At 42.9% G+C, this 22,721-nt stretch overlaps 1 protein-coding gene across 9 annotated transcripts in view; it reads left to right on the top strand.

Annotated features, from left to right (window-relative positions):
- The window catches only part of sgms1b (sphingomyelin synthase 1b), a 163,056-nt gene that overhangs the window by 114,850 nt on the left and 25,485 nt on the right, over nucleotides 1-22,721 (top strand). For 8 of the 9 annotated variants that reach the window (XM_070876884.1, XM_070876881.1, XM_070876883.1 and 5 more), the window contains 2 exons: nucleotides 12,439-13,348; nucleotides 17,258-17,375. In XM_070876884.1, coding sequence (XP_070732985.1) covers nucleotides 12,723-13,348; nucleotides 17,258-17,375 — 744 coding nt within the window. In that variant the 5' untranslated portion in view covers nucleotides 12,439-12,722. Of the gene's footprint in view, nucleotides 1-1,416; nucleotides 1,551-12,438; nucleotides 13,349-17,257; nucleotides 17,376-22,721 lie in introns of those variants that run through there. The other variant, XM_070876887.1, reaches the window with a different exon arrangement.

Genomic DNA, 22,721 nt, shown 5'->3' with positions numbered 1-22,721 from the left:
ACTTAGGGCAGGGGGACCTGAGGGATGGGGTCAGGGTATGGGAGAGGTTTGTTTTGGTGAGCAAGGGGAAAGGAATCACTGGATATGGAGTAAAATTAAAAGATCGAAGTGGGAACAGAAAGTATGAATCATTGTTTTATGTTCATTATATTGTCAACTTTAAAGTGTTGGGAGTATAAGTTTTCAAATATGTTTGTAATCTGCACAGCATTGCCATGGTAACACAGAAAATGAGAATGTCTATCCCTTTTGAAAACAATTTTGATCGGGGTGGGGAGGGAAAGAGTACCTTTTTGAGCTCTATCTATCCTTCATGCAACATAATCTTTCAAAAGGAAAATTATTTCTTACAGATCAGCAGCTAACATTTCAGCAGAAAGGGCCAATTGTACTGCTGCTACCCTGGGAGTGGTACTTGTACACAAGATCACAAAATACTGTTCTTCCTTAAAAATGCACTTCAGAAAAGTATTGCTCAATTATGGAAGGCAACTATTTTCATATTATGGCACTTAGACCAAACAGACAATGCAACAAGCAGATCAGACTCTCCGTAGTAACCTGAGGACTCTCCCTGTCTCAGGCAACACACATCTCTAGATTATTCATTTAAAAAAAATATATTTTAGATGGGTGCAATGCTGTATCAATTTAAAAATGATTTCTGCTGCGACTTGCTGAGAAGGAGTTGGTCTGTCTTTGTGGCTTTGGATGGAATACCATGTTGTCTTGGTTGGAGCTCCTGTAACCTTTGACTGTGAACACTCAAGTAGTGTAAATCTTGACAAGGCAATGGTTCAAATACCTATGATTACATTGAACTATGTTAGTTGGAAGTTTTCTTGTTTTGTTGCCCACAAGATGCTGCAGGCCAGCCCTGTAATACCGTAGAATTGATTTTTGACCAACTTTGAATAATGGTGAAGGATATCATTTTAGTCTTTTGTGCCAGATTCGGAGAAATAACTGATGGCACATGTTCTTTAGCTTCCTCGTTTACTGCACCACTGTACAGCTCAGGTCTCCCATCTGATTCGTTCGTTCACGTAGTTTTTCATCATGCATTTATGATCGAGTTACTGATTAATACGTCCAATATTTGGTAACGATTGGCGGGAGTGAGGCTAACAGCGCTTATAGTTATCTCTGGAAATTGGACAGCAACTTCTGGAGACCACACGTGCAGTTAAAACATGGAAAACCAGAAGTTGCTGTCTGAAATGTAATGTTCTATGTGGTATTTTGTCAAACGCCTTTTGAAAGTCCATATGCACATCATAAACCACACTACCCTCTCCATTACTTTATTAAAGAACTCAATCAAATTAGTCAAATGTGATTGCCTTTAACAAATCTCTGCTGATTTTCATTTTATTAGCCCATACTTTTCTAATTGCCAATTTTTTCCCCGGATTATTGGGCCGAAAATTGCGGTTGGAGTCTTTCTTCATATGAACGCATCTGACCCGAAAAAAAAAAAATCTACAAAACTAGCTGTTGGTCCTGGAGTAACGTAGGATTCCGGTCGGAGGTCTTCATTTGCTGCGCAGGTACAGGGACATATCTTCGACGTACGAACACATCTACTGTAATCACATGGACCTGGACCACAAATCACTATCTAGTATTCTCATGATAATGGGAGCTCTGTTTGTATGGGCTCTAATTACTATCAATGCGAATAACCCACTAAAACAAGAAACACAGCACAATAAATTTTTTAAAAATCACTTCACATATTTAAAATTAATTGTAATTAAATGTTAATTGATTTTTTTTTAATGTCTTAATGGGGTTAAAAATAAACTCATCTTAATGGACACGGTTTTAATATAAAAATGAATAAATTAAATTTTTCTATGTTTTAAGTGTTATGCTGGTAAAAGTAAGCTGTACGTCTTTTACCAGGCGTAAAAGTTTGAAGGACATTCGCTGGGCATGAGTTGGGCAAATGGCCACTCCCGCGTGGATGTCCTTCTTGCGGGGATGTGTAGGATCTGTCTGAAGCTATTTTGACAGATTGTAAAAGTCGATTCTCAGTACATGCGCATCGCGCCCCGAGAACCGGCTTTTGCGAGGTCTCGCCGGGTACGTGCGCACTGCGTACACACCCAGTGAGGCCGCAATTTTCTGCCCAATGTCTCAAACTTTACCCATCACTGACGTTAGGCTGACTGGTCTGTAGTTGCCAGGTTTATCCCCCTCCCCTTTTTAAGCGGGTGTAACATTTGCAATCATCCAGTCCTCTGGCACAACTTCCATATCTCAGGAGGATTGGAAGATGGTGGCCAGAGCCTCTGGAATTTCCATCTTTACTTCCTTCAGTAATCTAGGACACTTCCCATCTGGACTTTGAGGACTGCCAACCGTTTGAGTACCTCTATTTTTATCCGATCCAATATCGCTGCTGCCTCCTCCTTTACTCCTGTATGGATCTGAGGCATGGACGGTGTACAGAAGGCACCTCAAGTCACTGGAGATATATCACCAACGATGTCTCTGCAAGATCCTGCAAATCCCCTGGGAGGACAGGCGCACCAACATCAGTGTCCTCGACCAGGCTAACACCCCCAGTATTGAAGCACTGACCCCACACGATCATCTTTGCTGGGCAGGCCACATAGTACGCATGCCAGATACGAGACTCCCGAAGCAAATGCTTTATGCGGAGCTCCTTCATGGTAAACGAGCCAAAGGAGGACGGCGGAAACGTTATAAGGACACCCTCAAAGCCTCCCTGGTAAAGTGCGCCATCGCCACTGATACCTGTGAGACCCTGGCCACAGACCGCCTGAGGTGGAGAAAGTCCATCCGGGAGGGCGTTGAGCTCTTCGAGTCTCAACGCAAAGAGCATGAAGAGGCCAAGCGCAGGCAGCGGAAGGAGTGCGTGGCAAACCAGCCCCACCCACCCCTTCCCTCGACGAATGTCTGTCCCACCTGTAACAGGGTCTGTGGCTCTCGTATTGGACTGTTCAGCCATCAAAGAACTCGCATTGGGAGTGGAAGCAAGTCTTCCTCGATTCTGAGGGACTGCCTATGATGATTATTGCTGCATTGGCAGCATTCTCTTCTCTAGTGAAGACAGATGCAAAGTACTCATATTTAGTACATCAGCCATGCCCTCTGCTTTCAAGATCTATTTTTCTTGGCCCTAATCGACCCCACTCTTCCTTTGACTACCCTTTTAGTAGTTATATATTTATAAAAGACTTTTGGGTTCCCTTTTATGTTGGGCGCTAATCTATTCTCATACTTTCACTTTGCCCCCTCTTATTCTCTCCAGATCTGCAGAGTACTTTATTCAGCTTGATTTTCTTCTGTATTATGAATCTGACAAAAGCCTCTGTTTTAGGTCTCATTTTAACCCCTATGAGGTCAAAATTTTTCAGTGGTCTGCATCGGGCGGTATGTATCCTTGTAGTCGAACCAGATCGACTTTCTGTTTGATGGTCGGTGTGGCACTGAACTGCGCATGCGTGAATTTTTTTCTTTTTTTTACAGAAGCGTTTTACCCACGATTTCAGGGGTCACCTGCGCATGCGCAGTGAGTTGAAGAGAAGGGAGAGAGAGTGAGGAGGAGCAACCAGCGAGTCGGCGGCCCGTTACTTGAAAAATACATAGCACAGTGCAAATATATTCCTAACAACTAATAATTGTTCAGTTTGAAGACCAAGATATTTAACAAAGCAAAAGTCATACAAATAGAAAGATTATGGCAATGTTAAAAAAATAAATCAAAGCGCAGGAACGTCGAGAAGGAGGGGAGGTTGAGGGCGCCTGCCTTCGATGAGACGGAGTTACCTGCCCTTCTGGGGCATATAACAGAGGTACGCCGAGCTAACAAAGGGTGGTCATGGAAAACCCCACCCCACCCCACCCACCTCTTACGGCATTCAGTTGTACTGCTTTGGGGGATGAGGGGGGGGGGGAAACGACCTGGTGAGGGTAGCAAGAGTAATTTTATTTATGCACCCCGCCCCCACCATGTGCCTATGTACCATGCAAGTGTCACACGATGATGATGATGTGTATGTGTGTGTTGTGTCTCTAATATAGGTCGAGAGCTGCTCACAGCCATGACTACAATAGCCACAAACATCACGGCTCTATCAGAGTGGCAGTCGGAGGAAAGGTTGCGCATGATTGCTGCAATGGAGTAAGCCGTCAAAGCCATGCGACAATCAATGGGATCGGGACATGGCGCGGAGCCCTCCCCCCCCCCCCCCCCCCCCCCCGTGCCATAGTAGTCAGGTCGACATCACCTGAGGGTGGGGAGCTGACATCTTCCAGCCCTGAAGCATTGTCTTGTACATGGCAAGCTTCTCCTGAGGTCCCATTTATTGTGCCTGCAATGCCTTGGGGTGCGGTGCTGTTTGCCAGCTTGGTATCAACACGTGGAGGTCCACACCCTGGGGCACTGGGAAAGGGAAGGGTGGGAGTAAAAAAGGGGGAATAGTCCCAAGTGAAAGTTTGTTAAAGTTGTTAGTTTTATAGTTAAGTTTTAAAATTGTTATGTTTTTTACATTAACATTTGAATTGAATTTAAGCACTCTTGTACAGTGTAAAACTTTTGGGATAACAGTCATCAGGGTCCCAAAACGCAGCTCTCCACATTCAAGCAAAGCGTTCATTTATGAGCTGCTGACGTAACAATTTTGCAGTGGCAGACGCTCCGCGTGCCCTCCGGTGGTTTGATGGTGGGGGGGGCGCGCATGGGGTTCAGCTGCAAGATCCTCATCATCCTCCTGCTCCTCATTGTCCTCTTCTTCTTCCTCCGTCTCCTGCACTCTCTACTCAGGTGCTCCCGCAGTCCCCTGTGGCAATTCCTGTCCCTGCATGATTGCTAAATTATGCAACATGCAACACACCACTGTGAACTGAGCAACCTGCTCAAGGTAGTATTGCAGCTTGCCTCCCGAGTGGTCCAAGCATTGAAAGCGTTGCTTCAGCACTCCCAATTGTCTTCTCAATTATGTTACAGTAAGAGCCATATAGCCACACGTATCGGTGAGGGTTCCGCAGAGGGGGTCAAGAGCCAGGTGGCAAGGCCGTACCGTTTGTCCCCCAGCATCCAGCATTTACCTTGTGGCTCAGACTTGCAGGTCAGACATACTGCTCTCACGCAAGATGTGCGCATCATGGATGCTCCCTGGAAAGTTGGCATTCACTGCCATTATGCGTTGTGTATGGTCGCAGACGAGCTGCACGTTGAGGGAGTGCAATGGTGCTCGCAGGACAATATGGAAACCGTCAATAGCACCCTGTACCTTGGGGAAGCCGCCAATGTGTGCAAATCCCAAAGCCCTGTCACTGTGTGCCTCCCTGGTCATTGGGAAGTTTATAAATTCCATCCAGCATGCATACAGTACTTTGGTTACCTGTCGAATGCACTGATGAGTAGCATACTGAGAAATAGCATATGTCTCCAGCTGATGCCTGAAAAGAGCCACATGCATAAAAGGAAAGTGCCATAGTCACCTTCATCTCCACAGTGCAGTAAGATTGGTGGTACTGGGCTGCAGATCGGCCTTAATGAGCTGGCAAATCTCAGTGACCTCTTTTCCGAAACGCAGCCATCGAACGCACTGTCGATCGGTCAGATCCAAGTATGTACGCTTCTCCCTGAAAATCCTTTGTGGGTAAGGCCTCCTCCCTCCTCCCTCCTCATCAGCCTGCAACCTCCTCCATTACTCTTTTATAACTCTGCTCAATAAGCTTTCTCACATCTGGTTCCTTAGACAGGTTATCAGCAATACAGGCTGAGATAATACAGGTCCCATTCCTTTTAAATCTCCAAAATATTTTTCGCTGAAACAAATTACCTAAAATGCCTTCTAAAGTTACTCATTAACAATAAAAATACCTTTTCCAATCTAAAGCGCACTGTAAAATTACTGTTCACCTCAGAAATAGAGGTACTGCTTTAGCTGACAGTTCCCAATTTCCAAAATGCCGGATCCGTGCACTCCGCCCATTCCCACCCACTTAACATTGTGTAAAACCTTGTCTTCACTTGCTCCATTCTAAGTTAGTTTGGAGTACGTTTTCACTGTGGAAACTTTCAAATCAGGCGTCAGTGGCCGGACACGCCCCCTTTTGAAGAAAAAATTCTGTTCCAAAGTGAAACTGTTCTAACTGACGAGAACTGCAGAAAAAAAAATGTGGAGAATTGCGATTTCTAAGATAGTCCGTTCTCCACAGTTGCTCCTAAAAAATCAGGCGCAAATCATGTGGAAACTTGGGCCCGTTGAGTGGTATGCGGGCGGTCCAGCACAGCGGTATGTCAGTAGTGAATATTCCGCCGAGCAGTATGTCAACGGTATGTAGGTGCTTTTTGACCAAAATCACATTTTTGGGCGGTACGCGGCGGTATGTCGACCAATTTCAACCCTATATCTTTAGTCATTCAGGGAACTCTAACTTTGGATGAGTTCCTTTCCACTTCATAGAAACGTGTTCACTCTGTACTCAAACAATGTCCTCTTTGAAGGTTTCCCATTGTTAAATTACTGTTTTGCCTACCAATCTTTGATTCCAATCCACCTGGGCCAGATCCCTTTTCAACCCATTGAAGTTAACCCTCCTTCAGTTCAGTATTTTTACACTTGATTGTACCGTGTCCTTTTCCATAACTTTTCTAAATCTGATGATATCACTTCCTCAAATGCTTCCCCCACTGAAACATGTTCCAGTTGTCACACGTCATTCCTCAGAACTAGATCCACCACTGCTTCCTTCCTCGCTGGGCTGTTCAGGAATTCCTCCCTCTTTGCCCTTGCATTGTTACTATCCCAGTCCATATTAGGATAATGGAAGTTCCCCAGTATTACTATTCTATACAGTTCTGTAGTTTGCCTGCAAATGTGCTCCTCTATCTCCCTCCCACTATTTGGTGGTCTATAGGGCCCAAGTTTGCCCCCACGCTTAGAACGGTGCAACTCCGTGAGCTGCGCCGACTTTTGAGAACAAAAACCACGCCTAAAACTTAACTTGCAATTCTCCCCACAGCTGGAACGATGAAGGCCCTCGGCATGGCGCAGCACGAGGGGCGGAGCCGGGACCCGGCGCTGAAAACCGTGCCGGGACCTGTGCACATGCGAGCTAGAGTGCGCGTGCATGTGCAGCAGCTCCCTGCCCCCGAATCTCTGCAGGCTGCGTGGGTGTCAATCATTTCAACGCTCCTAAATGCTGGGTTTAAAAGTATACAATTTTTTTAAAACCAAAAACCTCGAGTGATTTTTGAACAAGCCTACCAAATGAGCGAAATCTAAGAACGTGTATATAATTTAATATTTAGGATCATCTAGCTATTTTAAGAGTAGTCTTGGCTGTGCACCCAGCTTACTTTGAATATAAATGCACCTTCCTATTCTAAGTGGAGTTTTAATTAGTTGAAAACTAGCCAGAGGGAAGTCACAATGTCTACTTATTTGAAGAACAGGATCTCCTGTGGCTTCAAGTGCAGACTTCAAAGTTTGACGGGTGATATAATTGCCCGAAGAACACCGTCCCTAGCCCTGGCCGAATGGGCTCCCTGCTGTGACCTGCAGGAACAGTGCCTGCCGCGTTCAGCCGGGAGTACTATAAAGAACATAAAGTCTGGAATAAATGAGTTCAAGATAAGTTTCTAGAGAGAAAATAATTGAAGGGTATGGGGAAAAGCTGGGTTTCTGAGGTTGAGATTATTTAAAAAGGGATGGGCTTGTTCCTAAACATGTGTCTGTTCTCCCCATCCCATGAAGTTGTGTGTTTTTGCATTAATTTCTGAAGAAGCAATTACAATGAGCTTTCTCACAGTGGCTCAGCCATTTGGAGGTTTACAATGACAAAGCTAAAAATGTATTGTTGTGCAGACACCTTCCAATAATTTTATAAACTTACAAAAGTCACGAGGGTGTAATGATCCTATGTTACTGGATGTTTTAAAGTACTTTATGCAGCTTTTATCTCCACCTACCTGTTGCGTGTAGATTTGTGTTAGTTTACCTAGGATTCTGTAAAAGCAATCCATATGGTAAAGGAGGGACAGTTCTGAAGCACGTCTGATTTAGCAATGCATGAAGCAGTAAGCTTGTAATCCAAGATGTACGTTCGGAGGAACTGGCTGAGATAGTCAGTTTTGATTCGGCATGTCAACAGTTAATTAGCAAATTTACTACATCAAAAAATAGTTATGGTGTGGGATGGTGTAGTCATTTTCAAAACGTTATAGTGATTGATTTATTGGTTGATTTATTGGTTTATTTATTATTGATGGCTCTTTATTTGTAAAGGTGAAGTGTTTAATGCTTGTAAACTTCCCTTCCCCTCCACTATCTCTGGTTCCCTGCGACTAATTTCTAAAGTGTAGGCAAGGTTTTTCTGAGCATACAAAAATCTACACTTACTCCATTCGAAGTTAGTTTTTGCTGCATAAACTTGCAAAACAGGTGCAAGTGGCTGGACACGCCCCCTTTAAAAAAAACTGTTCTAAAAATAAACTATTCTAACTCACTAGAACTGGAGCAAACTAAATGCCGAGAATTGCAATTTCTAAGATGCTCCATTCTAAACTAGTTGCTCCAAAAAAATAGGAGCAACTCGGGCCGAAACTTGAGCCCATAGTATGCACTCAGTTGCGCAATTGCTCCTCTATTCCTTAATTCTAACCAAATAGACTCTGTCTTTGGCTCCTGAACTGCATAATCCCCCTCCAGTGATCAATACTACCAACCAACCCCCTGTCGCTGCGCCCCCCACCCACCCCTTTTGTTTTCCTTTCCTGTCTTTCCTGACTATCTGGTAACCAGGAATATTTTATGTTCCCAATCTTTCCCTTCGAGCCTGGTCTCGGTTATTGCGACTATGTGTCGACTTGTGCCTGCAGCTCACCACACTGTGCATTTACGTATATGCACTCCAAACCCATTTTGGACTGTTTCACATTTGTTCCCTGTCTGATCACTCCTGTTTCCGAACTGTTCTTTACACCAATGCTATTTGCCTCTCCCAGTCCTCTGCACCTTGTTTCTCCATGTTTCATCCGGGATATTGGTCCCAGCTCTGTTGAGGTGCAATCTGTCCACCTTGGATAGGTCCCTTCTACCCCAGAACTGGTCCAAATGTCCCAGGAATCTAAAGCCCTCCTTGCTGCACCATTTCTCCAGCCGGGGCTAACCTATTTTATCCTATTATTCCTATACTTACTAGCACGTGACCGAGTAATCCAGGTTTCCTCCCTAGATTCTGAAACTGACTTGCAGGCCCTCAACCCTTTTCCTTTTTATGTAATTGGTTCCCACATGCATCATGACTTCTGGCTGATCCCCTTCTCCCCAACTGCCTCACCCCCCCCCCCCCCCCAAGATGTTCTGCACTCTGATGTCCTTTGTTCTGGCACCAGGGAGGCAACCCACCTTGTGGGAGTCACATCGACGGTTGCAGAAATGGCTGACTATTGAATCCCCTATGACCATTGCATTTCTACACTTTACTGTACCATCACCCCCATGCAGTCATTTGCCCTGCAGTGCTATGGATGTGCTCTAAACTCTTACTAGTATTCAGCTCATGGATACAAGCTAAGATTACCAGAGAAGGTTAGGGCTTGTCCGTTCCAGTGTAAGTACCCTTTTAATAGTGTGATGAGTCTTAATTACTGCCAAACAAGCTGGCATTGAATTCACTTTTACAAGTGAAGTCTCATTCCTTCAGCTGCTAATTATTGTTGGAGATTTTTTTTTAAATACTTAAAAAAAAAACTTAAAAAAAACTTTTTCTTTCTGTCTCTTGTTTTTTCTCTCTCCAATCTCTCTCTGCCCCCCCCCCCCCCCCACCTGATTTGACATTGAATTCATGATGCTAACGACACTTCCTGGTTCACACTCTGCACTGCTCATTAACGATTCTTCAATCTGATTGGTTAAGGAGATGCACACTTGCTTTCCCTGTTCATACAGATCCCAGAGGCTCTGTAGAGGGTGCTGTACTTTTTGGCGCTCAATTACAGCAAGTTCCAGTGCAAAACCCCATAGAATGTTTGAGCAAGTGCTAGTGTAATGATCGGCTGGCACCGTTCACTGCTGAAAGCAAAATCTGGCCCCATGACTTCAGCCTTCCCAACATTTAGAGAAAATAATGGCTCATCCAAGATTGGATGTTGGACAAACAGTCTGACAACACAGACTGAGGCAGTAGAGGGGATGAGGTGAATGTCATCAGTGTACATGTGGAAGCTAACTACCATGTCCACAACTAATCTTGCTAACCCATCACCCCCTGTCCTTGCTGAGCTACATTTTCTTCTAGTTCCTCAAAGCCACAAATTAAAAAAAAAAATCTCATCCTTGTATTTGAAATCCCTTCATGGCCATGCCCATACCTATCTTTAACATCCTTCAACATTACAACTCGCCCTTGCCCCAAATCTTCTGTCCATCTGACTTTGGCCTCTTGTGCAACCCCCTCTACCTTCAGTCGTGCCTTCAACCGGCTAAGTCACATACGTTGAAATTCGGCTCTCCACCTTCCTCCTCCCCCTTTTTAAATTTCTTCCTAAAACCCACCTCTTTCCCTCCCCATTGAATATCTTGTTAATTGGCTCAGCTATGCCACTGTGAAGCACCTTGGGACATTTTTCTAAATGCAAGTTGATTCCTCCTCAAAAAGCTGATGCCCTGCGTAGCGTATGGTTTCAGTATTTTACATGTTTATATTGCAAAAAGTTTATTGTTGTCGAGTTTAATATTGATCATTCTGCTGTACACTACACCTGTGAAGAGCTAAGGTGGCTTCAAGGAGCTACTGGGTTTGATGTAAGGACTATCACTGATTCATTTTCTAAGCAATGCAAAAATTCATGACCTCTGTAGATAGGTTTAGCCTGCTCACAACAAACCTACTTCAAGCTGCATTGGTTATGACTGAAATTCTATGGAGTGTGCAGGATAGTAAATATTAAAAGAGCATGATGCAATGACAATTAATAAATATCAGTTTGTGACAAAGATGTTGTGCAGCTTGATTCATTTGATAATATAGCTGAAGGCTGTGTTTTATGGAGTACCACTGCAAAAACTGCCTTCATTGCATCCTTAAAGTTCATTGCTTGTAGCTACCCAGGGTAAGTATGTGTTGTCTAATTAGAATTGAATAATGTAATAAATAGACAGATATTCACCCAATGAATTGATAAGGGCTTGCTTGCAATGGCCTTGTGAGTAAAGGCACTGCCCAGCGTAAAACTAAACCATACAAATGAAGAAAGTTCAAGGTTTGAATTCCTCACTTTTGCTGAGTTCGCTGATTTGAGCCAGCACAGCAATTGCAAAACTATAATCGAACCTTTAGGCTGGGGAACAGAAACATTACACAAATTTCTTGCCTACTTATTGCCATCTAATGACTCCTGCTGGGAGTGTGGACATATAGTGAGATCAGAAATGGGCTCAGCTGTGAGGCCTTCCACAATTGAATATCCTGCCGACGTGGGCTCCCAAATAAAAACAACTTCTTGGATGAAATTTTGGAGAGCTGTCAGCACCTCTACAACCATATCCCAATGAAAGGCACAACCTTTTTTTTAGAAAAGGAGGGGAGTTAATTGGGATGGGGAAGGGGTGGGGTGAGTGGTAATGACATCACCACTTTACGTTGATTTGGAATAGTTTGCAGTTTACCTGGAAATTCTATGGCCAGTATTTATTCAACATCAATAACTGTTATGCCCCAAATGTTAATGTTGAAAATTAACCACAGCATCCACTTTTGCTCCAGTGTAATTATTTGTCACAGAATCATGAATGGCATCATATATAATGTATACACAAGTGAATTTTGTGGTAAGGTCACATTTTTCATGAAATTTATTGCTATGATGCAATATGAAACGGGATAGCCAAATTTCCTGACCATTTGTAAAAATGCAAGATACGGAGTAGGAGGGCAAAAGTTGAATATAAAGGCTCTAAAAGACGAGTAGGGCACGTGTTATGTGCTTTAACATAATCATGGGGGTTCTGAGGGCATTTTCCAGTTATGCTTTTATTACCTGAGATTATTTCTGCTCATCTTTGTTTTGTTCTGTTCACTGCTTGTGTAAATATACTTAAATTCAGCACATAATTTAATCTATATTGGAATATATATGTCTGCTCATGTAATTGAGTAACTTCAAAGTGAAGTTTCTTTACAGGTCTCAATGTATAGTTAAATCCCCCTTCAGAGATCTAGCACTGTTTCTGTTTACTTTCCTTCACTGGAGAGTCTGACACTGATTCATTACACATGCAGCAGGCACACCAGTTGTGGCTTCAGTTTAAATTCAGACTGGAGTTATAGAGTTTTGAAATTAGCCTGCTTACTTCACTTTGATGCTAATGTTTTTTTTGTCTTTTTACATCTGCATTTCTAATTTTTCCTTGTTCTCTTTCCCCCCCCCCCCCCCCCCCCCCAAACTAGATTCACTTCCCACCTCACATAATAGACATTTATTGCTCCTGAAAGATACGGGCATACGATCCCATGATGTGCTAGCTGTGAGAAAACTTCAAACCAAATCACCAGATACTTTGTGCCAAACTGGATTCTTGGGAAAAAACATTTTGTACTCCAAGACAGAATGAACAAGCCATGGAAAGAACATTTTTTTTTACCTGGGAAGAGTAAAATAATGGTTTTGAAGCTGCTGCTGCCAACGAGTGCTCACTTTTAGTTCATCTGAAGTTCAATTGTTTATTAGTGAAATGAAGGAGGTGGTGGAATGGTCATCCAAAGATGTGCTAGCCTGGCTGACCGAGCATGGCATGCAGGAGTACACCGATGCATTTCAGAATAAGCTCGATGGCCAGGGCTTATTAAAACTGTCTCGAGAAGATTTCCAGAGACCGCCTCTGTCTCTCGTTGCATCAGACAATGGTCAGCAGCTGCTGGAAAAAATAGAAACGCTAAAGATGGAGCATCACATAGAAGTGCACAAGAATGGTCATGCCAATGGACATCTTAACACGGGTTCTCTGAATGCCGGCAGCGAGAATGACATCCACAATAAAACCAAAAGGACTGGCTTGGCAAATGGTTACCGAAAGGAAATGGTTCAAATCCCCATGCCAGAACTGGAGCGACTTCCATCCTCTCTGGAATGGTGGAAGACTGGTGTTGCTTTCCTTTATGCACTTTCCTGTTTTATACTTACCACAGTGATGATCTCAGTTGTCCATGAACGTGTGCCTCCCAAGGAGGAACAGCCTCCTCTACCGGACAAATTTTTTGACTATTTTAACAGGGTGGAATGGGCCTTTTCCATCTGTGAGATTAATGGCATGATACTTGTAGGATTATGGCTGCTTCAATGGGTGCTAATGAAATACAAGTAAGTAAAATAAGCAGTGAAATAAATTTCCATTTTGAATTCTGAATGTGATTCAAATTTTGCTTGCAAATATTTGAACTACTGGATTTAGTTCAACTTTTCTGGATTTTAGCTTCATAAAAAAATTTTTTTTCAGTTGCCTAAAACAAGACGACAAATTAAAAATGACTTTCCGGTTTTACCCTTTAAGGCCAAGGATCATTGTTCTGTAACACTAGAAAATTCTGTGAAGATATCAGAATTGTGTTGTAATGGGCTAACCTAATTGAATTTGTTATAAGTTTAAATGTGGAAACCATGAATAAAATAGATTAAATTTGTTATGTGGCTATAATTTTCCAGTGACTATTACTTTTTAGTCATATTGTGATTTGACTGTGGAACAGAAGGGGTGAGAGACTTCTTTTGAGGAAATGGTCTAGTATCACTTTGACTTGACGTAGCTTAAGTGCAGTAATAGTGGTTGGACTTCCTGGTTGCTCTGCAAACTTCGACAGAATAGGCCCAAATTTCCACCCTCTGGGGGGAAAACGGCGCATCTCGATAAGGTGCGCTGACTTTCTGGAAGAAAAAGGGCGCCGAAAACTTACATTGTGATTCTCCAGTCTCCTCAGGATGTCTTTGTGCTCGGCGTGGTGCAGCACAAGGGGTTGTGGGTGGAGCTAGGTCCCAGCGCTGAAAACAGTGCCAGGACCTCTGCACATGCGCGCTAGAGTGTGCGTGCATGTGCAGTAGCTGCAGGCCCTCGAGGCTGTGTGGGAGGGGCCCGAAGCACGTCGCCCCCCCCCCCCCCCCCCCCCCAGCCCTGGCCCAATGGGCTCACTGGGGGCGGCAAAGATCGAACTCTGGCCTTCCTCCTCTTCAGCTTCAGGTCCTGCTCTGGCTCTCCCCACTTCAGGTCCCGTTCTGGCTCCCCCCCCGCCCTCCCTCCCATTCAAGTCCCGCTTCGGCTATCTTTCCCCGCACACCTTCCTCTCCCCGATCCCTCCCTCCCTCCCTCTCCCCGATCCCTCCCTCCCTCTCCCCGATCCCTCACTCCCTCTCCCCGATCCCTCCCTCCCTCTCCCCGATCCCTTCCTCCTTCCCTCTCCCCGATCCCTCCCTCCTTCCCTCTCCCCGATCCCTCCCTCCTTCCCTCTCCCCGATCCCTCCCTCCTTCCCTCTCCCCGATCCCTCCCTCCTTCCCTCTCCCCGATCCCTCCCTCCTTCCCTCTCCCCGATCCCTCCCTCCTTCCCTCTCCCCGATCCCTGCCTCCCTCCCCTCCCCTCCTCTCGCTCTCCGCTCTCTTCTTGCCCCCCCCCCCCCCCTTCCAGAAACACGCAGACGCCGGGGGGGAGGGGAGCCATCCCAGCACACTGTTGGTGAGTAGAAACTTAATTTTTTATTTATTTTTGTGATTGATTTATTTATTATTGATGATGGCTCTTTATTTGTAAAAGTGAAGAGTTTAATGTTTGTAAACTTCCCCCCCCCCCAATCTCTCGTTCCCTACGCCTGATTTCTAAGTGTAGGCAAGGTTTTTCTGAGCGTACAAAAATCTACACTTACTCCATTCTAAGTTAGTTTGGAGTAAGTTTTCGCTGCCTAAACTTGCAAAACAGGCGTAAGTGGCTGGACATGCCCCCTTTTTGGGGGGAAAAACAATCTGTTCTAAAATGAAACTATTCGAACTCACTCAAACTGGAGCAAACTAAATGCCGAGAATTGCTCCACAAAAATAGGAGCAACTCGAGCTGAAACTTGACCCCAAAATGGTTTCGAGAAAGCAGCCTTTTTAAGTTACCAGTCATAATGGAGCAAGCATATATTACATATAGGCATGCACAAAGATTTCACCTAATTGTTGGTGTGATTTGGATCTTCTGTCATAACCTGGGTGATGCCAGCTGTAAATTTTGTGTACGCATTCTCATCCCCATGCAATTTCAGTCTATGCTGCAGTTGTAATTAATTGTCAGTCTAAGACTAGTATATTCAGCGTTATAATTTAATTGCAGGAGAGAGGAATGAGAGGACAACATTTGTAAACCTCACCGGTGATATGGAATGAGGATGCTGTTTTGATTATAGAGGAACTGGATGACTATTTGATTATGGAAGGGACTGAAGGCATAGGAATAAATATAGACTTAAATCATCTATGAAGAATTACAGTTTCAGTACTAATGGGACTTGCAGCTGAATAAGTAGATTGTAATGTTGTCTGGAGTTTGAGCTGACCTTTGAGGTTGGGTCAGAGAGGAAATTCATTTTCTTTGCAAGTTTTAGCTGGGGTTGTTCACTCTTAAACATTGACAACATTCTTAGCCTTTTATCATTGAATACTTGGGATAAGTGAATTTTACTCACAATTTCTTTCTAGTTCCAGTTGTAGATTCCATACATAAAGCTGTAGTATCGTAGCATTTGCTTATTTGACATGATAGAAACATAGAAAATAGATGCAGGAGTAGGCCATTCGGCCCTTCTAGCCTGCACCGCCATTCAATGAGTTCATGGCTGAACATTCAACTTCAGTACCCCATTCCTGCTTTCTCGCCATACCCCTTGAGCCCCCTAGTAGTAAGGACCTCATCTAACTCCTTTTTGAATATATTTAGTGAATTGGCCTCAACAACTTTCTGTGGTAGAGAATTCCACAGGTTCACCACTCTCTGGGTGAAGAAGTTCCTCCGCATCTCGGTCCTAAATGGCTTACCCCTTATCCTTAGACTGTGACCTCTGGTTCTGGACTTCCCCAACATTGGGAACATTCTTCCTGCATCTAACCTGTCTAACCCCGTCAGAATTTTAAATGTTTCTATGAGGTCCCCTCTCATTCTTCTGAACTCCAGTGAATACAAGCCCAGTTGATCCAGTCTTTCTTGATAGGTCAGTCCCGCCATCCCGGGAATCAGTCTGGTGAACCTTCGCTGCACTCCCTCAATAGCAAGAATGTCCTTCCTCAGGTTAGGAGACCAAAACTGTACACAATACTCCAGGTGTGGCCTCACCAATGCCCTGTACAACTGTAGCAACACCTCCCTGCCCCTGTACTCAAATCCCCTTGCTATGAAGGCCAACATGCCATTTGCTTTCTTAACCGCCTGCTGCACCTGCATGCCAACCTTCAATGACTGATGTACCATGACACCCAGGTCTCTCTGCACCTCCCCTTTTCCTAATCTGTCACCATTCAGATAATAGTCTGTCTCTCTGTTTTTACCACCAAAGTGATATGCTGCTTGTAGCCAGAATAATGGATTCCTGAACTTTTTAAAAAAAAACAAACCCTGAGGGGGAGTTTTGAATTTTCTTGGGACATAAATCTGGATGAAGTAAAAATGTACATTGAAAAAGAATATTAACCCAGCCTAATATCCCGTCCATGTTTCATTTTCTTCCTTATACTTTGTTTTGAGTGTGATTTAAAGATGGTCAAAATAAGGGTTTTGTTGACATCTTAATGAATAAATGCATGGTGAGCTGTACAGACCAGGAAAATCCCAAGCTTTGATCCTTAATCTGTGCAGAGATAATTGTTCTGTGCCACAATTGCATCTGTCTCTGTTAGTGAAGGGGATGTTTAGCTGGAGACCCTACTCATGATCTCACTGTCCAATGATGCTTCCTGGAAAATGAGCATATTTACTCCTGCCAAGGACAAGTTTGACTTGGCTGTAACACCTCTCAATCAGTAGCCAGTACATGCCAGTGGAGCCTTACCCCATCCTAAGTTCCTCTCCTTAGGAGAGAAGGTATAAAGGATTTTTTAAAAACATGTCTTGGGCTAGAGCATAAGAAAATCTTTTTATGTTTGTAGTGGCTTGGAAACAATTTAAACAATACTGCCTTGTTTGATTGCAACTACAGTACATTAGTTCATCATTTTAATGTTTCTTTTTCCCCTTCCTCCCTCCCCCAATCAGATCTATTGTGGGCAGGAGATTCTTCTTCATAGTTGGCACCCTTTACCTGTACAGATGTATTACAATGTATGTAACAACACTTCCAGTGCCTGGCATGCACTTCAGCTGTTCTCCAAAGGTAAGTTCTGATCACGTTTCCACGGTGGAGGATAACTAAGCAGAAGATGTAAACCCTTTAAAGATGTAGAACAGAGTACTGTACTGAAATTGTAACTGGTAGAATTAAATGGAAAAGAAACATACCCACAATCTTTTTCTAATTTCACCACAAAATTAATTTTTGCCATATTCTAGTGAAATTTGTTGCTGCATTGAAATCTGTTCAGCATTCTAAACGGAGATGAGACTATTTTAGAGGTTTTACTAAATTTTGACTAGTTACAAATAAATGCATGCAAATTACATGGACGTGCATTGAGAAGAACATAATTCATGGGTGGTTGAATTTAGCAGTACAAATACCTCATTAAAGTGGAACTAACATATACAGTGGAAAGGCTGTGTAAACTTTTAATTGCCTTTCAAAAAATGCATGCCATAAATTGCTTGTGTGTAGGAAATGCAACCAATAAAATGCAGTACATGGCTCCAGCACATTGGATTTTAAAAAACAGGTTATTCCAAGTAGTTTAAGCGCTTGACTTAATCTCAAGATTCTACAAATTTTGAGTTCAAGGGTTGTTTGAAAATCGCATGAGTTATATGTTCTCAGCCTGAGTGTTTGGAGTACTTCATGATGGTGGGTTGTTGCATGGAGTAAGGAAAGGGTTTGTGAGTGACAGATTTCAATGTTCCTGTCTTGGAATTGTTGATATTTGTTTGGTCCTTTTGATTGAAGGAAGATTTGAGGAGTGCCACCTTCTTTAAAAAGGCTGATCCATGGGATTAATTTAGGGCCTGTGGCCTCTCTTACTCTCTTTGCTCCCAGCTGGTCTTTCTATGTAAAAATCATGCAAGTGTGAAAATGCTGGGCTTAGACAGAGGGAGTAACAATCCCATTTATACTAACATTTTAGTATATTAAGTGTTTGTAGGTTCTAAAACTGCCAGACAACATATTAAGAATCAGTAAGAGTTATTTAAATATTTTTCAAATTCCAATTGGGCGGAGAGTTACCAAGTTGTAAACTTATTATGCAAAGGGCAGGACTAGGTTAGTTATAAATTCTCAGTTATAAGTAGATTACGATACAGTTTGTTGTACCAGACTTTCATTGCCCAACGCCAGTTCAATAAGTCTAACAATATAATTTGTACAGTAGCTTTGTTTTTGTTTTCCACAATTGAGCCAGCTAATCATATTGCAGAATGGATTTTTAAATTTCAAGATTATCTTGGTCATGTGGAAGATGTATAAATAGTACTGATCTGTGTGTTGCTCTGAATCATTTAATCATAAGAAAGCCTTGTGACCATTTGAAGCTCTGAGATGTCACAGAAATCCATCCTTTGAATATTGCTTTTGGAAAGCTTCAACAAATTCCATAGTGTACCTGACATTAGTTGTGTTATTCACTGAAATCCTGAAGGAGAAAGAGTACCAGGCCATTCCTGTGAACCAATCTGAGATGAGAATATAGCAGCATGATTGATGTGCAGTACAGTTTACAAAAGCAACTTGTTTTTAATAACTGGTTGAGATTAAGTTATTTAAAAGTGATGGAATTATTAGTATTTTCAGGTTCAAATTGAGGCATTATTCTTTTCAAAATTGTAAATCTGCAGTCTGAATTGTGTGTTGTGTATATATTTTATGTATATTATATGTATGTATATGTTTTTGAAAGTCGATGATGCAGAGGATGATGGGAAGATGCTGATAGGTAGGAGGCAGGAAGAAGTAGAGTGAGAGTTAAGATTTGATATGTGGTCTGTGGGAAGGGGAGGGGGATGATGGGATATGGTAGGCATAGAGGGATTTGAGTATTGGGTAGGGTTCTTTTGGATCTTGTATTAATGGGAGGGCATATCCAGGGTCTGGAAGAGTAGCAGTAGTAGGAGGTTCAAGGTATGGGAGCATTGGGATGATGGAGCGTGGTAGCATTGGTGAGGATGTTGCTGGATGTGGAAGTACTGGGAGGGGCCTCTTGGAAGTTGAGAACAATGGGATGGAGTTGCAGGGTGTTGAGGTCGCTATACCAACTGGGAACTGGCTATGGAAGTTATTTTAAAGTGCTTACTGAGCTTCTACTGTATTCGTACAAATGGATCATAGTTGGGGATGTGGTGATAGCTGTTTTATTTAGAGATGGGTAGGCTTTGAGGGAAGGAATGGATACTGGGAGTTACCGATAGAAGTAAACAGCAGAGTGTTGGGGAGTACTGAAAGTAAGCCTTCGTACATTTCACTCCCCCTCAAAGTTTTTACAAAAGGCTATTTAAAGTGCACATTACGATTATACAAAAAATTGCCCTTTTGGTAATTTCCTATTTTCTTCCCCAAGCCACACTTGGGAAAATGCCATAGTTAAAAGCACAGTAATGGCTTAAACAACTTAAAGCTGCTTCTTGGTCACAGTGGGAAGATGGCTTTTGGGCTTTCTTCGATTCTATGGGCGGGAGAAGGTTTGCGTGGTCAGGGCAGGTGTGAGCCATGGCAACAGGAGACGTAGCATAGAGAGGGCTGGGTGACAGGCCCAGTTTTTATAGGCCTCAAACAGATAGTGCTGTGGTGAATGGCATCACTATTACCTGCCTTGGAGACAGTTGGAAGGACCCTATGGGTAAGTGTATAAATAGGCAAGTTTAAGCGTAATGGAAACAATAACTGGAAATAAATGTATATACTTTATGTAAATGTGGGGCTTGCACTTCTTGCCTACAAGCCTTGCGACCTATTGTAATGATTTTTGGCCATGTTTTTCTGTCAACATTTGCCTTTTTGTAAATTACTAGAACCATCACAATGTAGGTGCAGATTTGAGCCACTAGGTGGCTCTGTGGGATGAATTTTTGAAGTCTATCAACTTGGTCACCATCTTGTATATTAGAAAAAAACTTAACTGACCATTAGCAATATCACGGGCCATTTGCTGTCACATTCAATACATTGCTCCATCACCTATTATTATATGTAATATTTGGCAGGCTGTTCAGGTTGCAAGTTGGAACCCAAGATGTAATGTGTTTGTGTGATTTCTCAGGTAATTTTTCAAATCACTGGCTATAGATATATATTCTCATCCGTGTCAACTGGCTCAGTGGGCAGTGCTATCGCCGTTGAATCAGAAGGTTGTGGGTTCAAGTCCCACTCAGGAACTTGAGCACACACAAAAAATCTAGGTTGCCACTCCAGTGCCGAGCAGAGGGAGTGCTGCACTGTCGGAGGTGCCGTCTTTCAGATGAGACGTTAAACAGAGGCCCCATCTGCCCCCTCAGGTGAACGTAAAAGATCTCCTGGTACTATTTTGAAGAGCAGCAGGGGAATTATTCATTGTTTCCTGGACAATATTTATCCCTGAATTAACTTAAAAAACAGGTCATGATTACATTGCTGTTTGTGGGAGTTTGCTGTGTGCAAATTGGCTGCCATGTTCCCACATTACAACAATGTCTACACTTCATTGGCTGTAAAGTGCTTTGAGACATCCGGTGGTCATGAAAGGCGCTATATAAATGGAAGTCTTTTCCTAGTGTTGAGATGTTTTCTATTTCTATTGGGAGTTTCTCTCTGGGAGGGTGGAGAAGGGAGAGAGGATTGGGGTTCTCCACTCCAGATGACTTGATTTCTGCTTTTCTGAAAAGGACTAGCCAATCGCTCATGTTCATAGTAAGTAAGAGGATCGTTCATTTAAGGACAGGGCTATTATATCAGTATTATAAAACTATTTGCTTTTGGTGTCATTGGATATTTCTTTAAGGTTACAAGTCTATTTGATAAGTAAACACTAGCTCATACATGGTGAATCAGGAAGCTGCAGACATTGTGGTTCTGTCATTTTCTGTTGCTGGAGAGCTTGTATATTCCAAAGGATTTTGATTTTATTTGCCTTGGTTTGTTTATACTCTATATAAAGTAAGGCGTAGAAGTTTGAAAAAATGCATGACATCTGAAGTATGATTGACAAGGATTGCATGCATGTTTTTATAATAAAAGTAGGTTTTTGTCAGAAAATTGCTTAGAAATAAATCTGCCTATTAGGTGACGGAGAAGTATGACACCGGAAACTTGACGTGATGGACAGGAAATGCTGCACATGTACCATTTTCACATGCTAGTGGATTTCCCATGTCTGTGCACATGGTAAGTCAGTCTCTTGCTCTCTCTCTCTCTCTCTCTCTCCCATCCCATCAGTCTCAGCTGCCTTTGTATTATTCTGTATGTTTTGCTGTCTTGCGCTCTCTCTCTCTAACTCTCTAATTCTCCCCCTTTGTGTAGAGGAGGTCAGTGGCCTGGTGAGACGGGTAAGAGAGTGAGAAACACCATATTCTCTGACTTAACCCATGCAATGCCATAGCAGATCCACTATTGTGTATCTATAATTAAGAGCAAACAAGCTACATATTGTATAGAACCAATCATCTTGCTGCCCCAGGCTCTGTTAGCAGATAACTGGAAACCCACCCTGTTCAACCTTGCCTAACTGTTCTGCACCTTTGTTCCTATGTTTCATTCTCTACCCAATTGCTCCATTCTCAATTGACTGTTGCTTTGCCCAGCCCATGTCCTGGATTATATGCACTATGCGAGATATATTAACACAAATTCTTGCAAAATATTGTACACGTTGCTTCTACTCCATTCTCTACAGTGATCAATGTACACATTATTGCTGCTATATTCATAAAAGCGCCTCATGCTTTCTGTACAAATATATCTATGTATTTATTAACAGAAATTGTTGGTGATGGGTGTTATTTCACTCACTGCCTCCCACCTTTATTGTATTATCTAAAGCATTGGATGAATAGAAATAATTGTACACTGGGAGACAAAATTCGACAAGAAACATTCTCAAACTTGATGCTATTCTGGGGTGTTGCTGAAGGACACAATTTTCTTTCTTGTATGCTTGCTGTTACGTGTCATATGGGTGTCTGGAAGGTCTCTGACAATGTCCCAAAAGTTGATGAGCCCTGTGAAATTCACTCACTGGTAGAGAATGACAGATTGCTACTTGTCTCTGGAAGTCTTGTAGCCCAGGTGGCATACTCTAGTCACAGCTTGCACTACCTTTAACACTGCTTCTCTGCCTATCTCGGGTAGCTTGAGTGGATCTACTGCCTGGGGTAATACCAATTAAGTTGTGTGCCACCTCTGTCCTCTTATGCTGCCCTCTACTCCTGATCTATAACAGTGACATGCCACTCACTGTTGCACCAGTGCTCATATGCAGAGGCCTCTTCGCTTTTCACTTGCTGAATCTTCCTAGCATTAGACTCATATTAGTTCAAGGTCTGGATTGGAGCAAAATGCCCACTTTTCTATTTCACTGCTGATGTGGAATGCTGTGAATTTTAACCA

Source organism: Pristiophorus japonicus, chromosome 3, assembly GCF_044704955.1.
Source record: "Pristiophorus japonicus isolate sPriJap1 chromosome 3, sPriJap1.hap1, whole genome shotgun sequence".
Classification (NCBI taxonomy): domain Eukaryota; kingdom Metazoa; phylum Chordata; class Chondrichthyes; family Pristiophoridae; genus Pristiophorus; species Pristiophorus japonicus.
This window is presented reverse-complemented; position numbering and strand designations above follow the sequence as displayed.